The sequence below is a fragment of the Zea mays genome, chromosome 2 (assembly GCF_902167145.1).
Source record: "Zea mays cultivar B73 chromosome 2, Zm-B73-REFERENCE-NAM-5.0, whole genome shotgun sequence".
NCBI lineage: Eukaryota > Viridiplantae > Streptophyta > Magnoliopsida > Poales > Poaceae > Zea > Zea mays.
Window position 1 is genome coordinate 223,404,374 of NC_050097.1, and position 3,579 is coordinate 223,407,952.

The window sequence follows — 3,579 nt, forward strand, 5'->3', positions numbered from 1 at the left end:
TTGTGAATGCACAACATAATTTTTTTTAGTATTTATGTTGTTGACAATTCATGGTGATCGATTCATCATTGTCAAAGCTTCCATCACCACCGCATAAGAGTTCTGGTCTCAAACAAAATACTTAGAGCTAAATATAAATGGGCAATGGGTGCTCTTGTTTAGTGCTCCCCGCACCCCGCTCCACCCAAACCCAACGGAGCAATGATGATGACAGGTATAGGTGTACATTCGGCCGCCCGGCCCGGCCCAAGCCCGAAAAGGTCCGACACGTTTAATTTCGGGCCGGTCCGGCCCATTATTAAATTCGGGCCGTGCCGTGCCGGCCCACGGGCCGACCCCTCGGCCCACGGCCCGGCCCGTATTGAGCTAAACGTGTCGGGCTTTAAACGGGCGGCCCGAAAATTGTAAAGGCCCGAAATACAAAATGGCCCGAAATACACACGGGCGCAGGGCACAGGGGCGGCTCCGCTTCGATCAGCCGTCGCGCGCAGGCTCCAGTCGCGCTCGCGCAACCGCGCAGGGGCGGCTCCGGTCTTCGGACGGCGGACGCGCGAATCGCGCAGGGACGGCGGTCTCCGGACGGCGGTCGTGTGCAGCCGTGCAGGTGCAGGGGCGCACCGCGCAGGGGCGGCTCCACGGCTGGGCTCTGTCGGCCGTCGCGTGCAGCCGTGCGTGCATGGGGCAGGCCGCAGGGGCGCACGCTGCGCAGCGCGCAGGGGCGGCTGGGCTCCGCCGCTCCGGTCGCCGGGTCGTGTGCAGGTGCAGGGGCGGCTCCGCCTCCGGTCGCGCGCAGGCCGCCTGGGACTGGGACTCTGGGAGCCAGGAGGGAGAGACGGCGGCCAGACATGGAGAGACAGAGACGGACTCGATTTTAGGGTTTCTACTTAAACGGATAAATGGGCCTTCGCCGTCCCGTGCGTGGACAAGGACAAGTGCGGGCGTGCGGCTGCGCGCTGCCGTCCCGTGGCCATGGTCCTGTGAAATTATATTGGGCCTTTTCGTGCCTGTTAACGGGTTGGGCCGGGCTTTTTTTTCGTGCTTCGTGCCAGCCCATTAAGCCCGGCCCAAATGTACACCTATAATGACAGGCCTGTTGGTTCAGTTTTTTTATAAGATTTTTAAAAAATCTAGCTATGCCAAGAATCTCACTGTTTGATTCATCGGATAAAAGATAAATTGAGTATCATGTAAATTACACGCGGATGAAGATAAAAGAGTATATATGGTTTAAGATGTAGAAAGTGATGATTTTCTACTATCACGATGACTCAGCTGATTCAGTGTTCATGTTGATATTGTATGGTTTTAATTAAAATGATATTTATAGAAGCGAACTAAAAACTAGACGTTTAGCATTTTGCACCTCTCTCGTGGGCATAAGCTCAAACAAAGGGCCGACGTGATGGCACTGAGCCAGTGAGCCTGAAACGATGGCGCTGGCAAAGCACCCCCCACGCGCAGCAGGCACGCCTGAAAGTGGAGAGCTCGCGTGCGTCCAGGAATGACGAATCCGATCCGATGCTCCCCCGACATGGGACAGGAAGGAGAACCATACCGGGCGGAACGACGACACCAATGACGAGCGAGTCACGAGCTGGCAGCACTCTCACTCGCTCGTCTCTTCCCTGGCTCCTATGCGCGCGTGACGGCTTGGCTCGCCCTTGACCTTTTGGATGCATGCCGGTGACAACTGGCGACGAGCATCGCCATTGGCAGCATCAGTTCTGCCTCATCCAGCAACTGTTTTCTTATAGTACAGTATCTCCAGCAGGCACCGCAGCATCCCCTACCCTAGCTAGATCGGCCAGCTTGGTTGGAGAGTTAAAAACAAGTGCCGACATGGCGCACCTTCTGTGTTTAAAGTTCCACTTCCACCGAGCACTGACCACCCACTGAGCCCGTGAATTCGCCGGCCGGGCCCTAGCTAGCTATTAGTCTACTATATAAGTGGAGATGCCTTCCACCGTGTAGCACGCAACCAGACAGCACCAGCAGTCTGCGCGCACTCCGCAGTCGGTCGTGGAGCTCTCGAGCAAAAGCGCGCGACATCGTCGGAGCTAGCTACGCGTGCGCGCTCCGGCCGGCGGATCGGATCGGATGGCGTCGTCCAAGGCGCTCCTCCTGTTGGCTGCCGCCGCCGTCGCTGCGGCGTGCCTGGTCGGCGCCGCGGACGCCAAGTTCGGCCGGCTGGGACGGCTCGTCATCACCGGCGTCGTGCCCTGCAACACCGGCAGCCTCATCGACATCGCCAGCTCCCCCGCCTTCCCGAGTACGTGGTGCACCCAACCCACTACCGCCACCACATGATATGTATATACCCCCATTGACATGCATGCGGCGACCTCACCTGGCACGCAGACGCGGACGTGGAGCTGCGGTGCGCGGGCAGGGTGGTGGCGGGCGCGACGACCAACACCAACGGCACCTTCTCCATGGAGCTGGACATGACCAACGCGCTGGCCGCGTTCATCGGCGGCTGCACGCTGGTGGTGGACACGCCGCTCGTCAAGTGCAACGCCGACCTCACCGACGTCGGCAGCCTCGTCTCCTACCTGCAGGGCCCGCTCACGCGCCTGCTCGGCGGCATCTTCCACCTCTTCCCCGCCGGCTTCTCCTTCCACGTCCGACGAGCCTGACGTCGTATCTAGCTAGAGCTTTGTACGTACGTACTACTGGACAACACAATCAAACTTTAAACATGCTGCTGAGAGCTATATATATATATATAGCTACAACTACAAATGTAAAATGTTTCTAGACATGTGTAATGCTACGTACAAACTGAAACGAAGTTGAACCAAAATAAACAGTTGGGAGGCACAGTACGTAGCGAAATGGATGGGTGCTTGCTGTCAGCTAATAAGACATCTTTTTACATGTCTACTGCTATTAACTTTGGACACCAAATTTAACTTGCCATCATAATGATTTAAGGTCCGTTTGGTTTATGGCTAACTATGCTACACACTTTAACTAAGATTAGTCGTTCGAATTGAATAACTAATCTTAGACAGAAAAGGTAGATAAAGTGTGGCAAATTAGTCAGCAAACCAGATAGACCCTTACTCTTTGCTGCCCAAAGCGCATCATCGATCGATCCAACTATATATGACCACTAACAACAGTGTATGGCTTAATTAGGTCCTAGAAGTCAAATAAAGGATCAACTAACACAATTATTTTCAATCCAAGTTATCATTGCCTCTCCACCACCACCACCATTTTACCTTTTGATTTATAGAAAGATGGCTCTACTCGATCTAGCTCAACATAACAAATAGTCCTGAATGATTTACTTTTCTTTATTTGCTTATATAATTCCAAAAGGTGGGGGCCTTTCTTATCTTCTCCTTAGTAAAGAAGAAATTTGGACTTGCTCGTGCTTGGCTTGCTATAAAGAGAATCTCTACTAAGTGGCCCGTCGCTAGTGGTTTAAACACTGAGTGAGCTGTGACCCTTTAGCTGACACCGTTTTTTTTTTAATTCCTGAACAACGACTCGTGAGTCGTGACTCATCACTTGCGCTGGAAACAAAGCCGGACGGACCGACCTTTAGTGGTTTTTCTAAAGAAAGGCTAA

General features: G+C 53.8%; 1 protein-coding gene across 1 annotated transcript; it reads left to right on the top strand.

Moving 5' to 3' along the window:
- Positions 1–1,591: 1,591 nt before the first annotated feature.
- Positions 1,592–2,828, top strand: LOC100193478 (uncharacterized). The gene is made up of 2 exons (NM_001138593.1): positions 1,592–2,269; positions 2,359–2,828. The coding sequence occupies exons 1-2, from the start codon at positions 2,098–2,100 to the stop codon at positions 2,634–2,636; spliced, it is 450 nt and encodes a 149-aa protein (NP_001132065.1). The 5' UTR covers positions 1,592–2,097; the 3' UTR covers positions 2,637–2,828.
- The last annotated feature ends 751 nt before the right edge of the window (positions 2,829–3,579 follow it).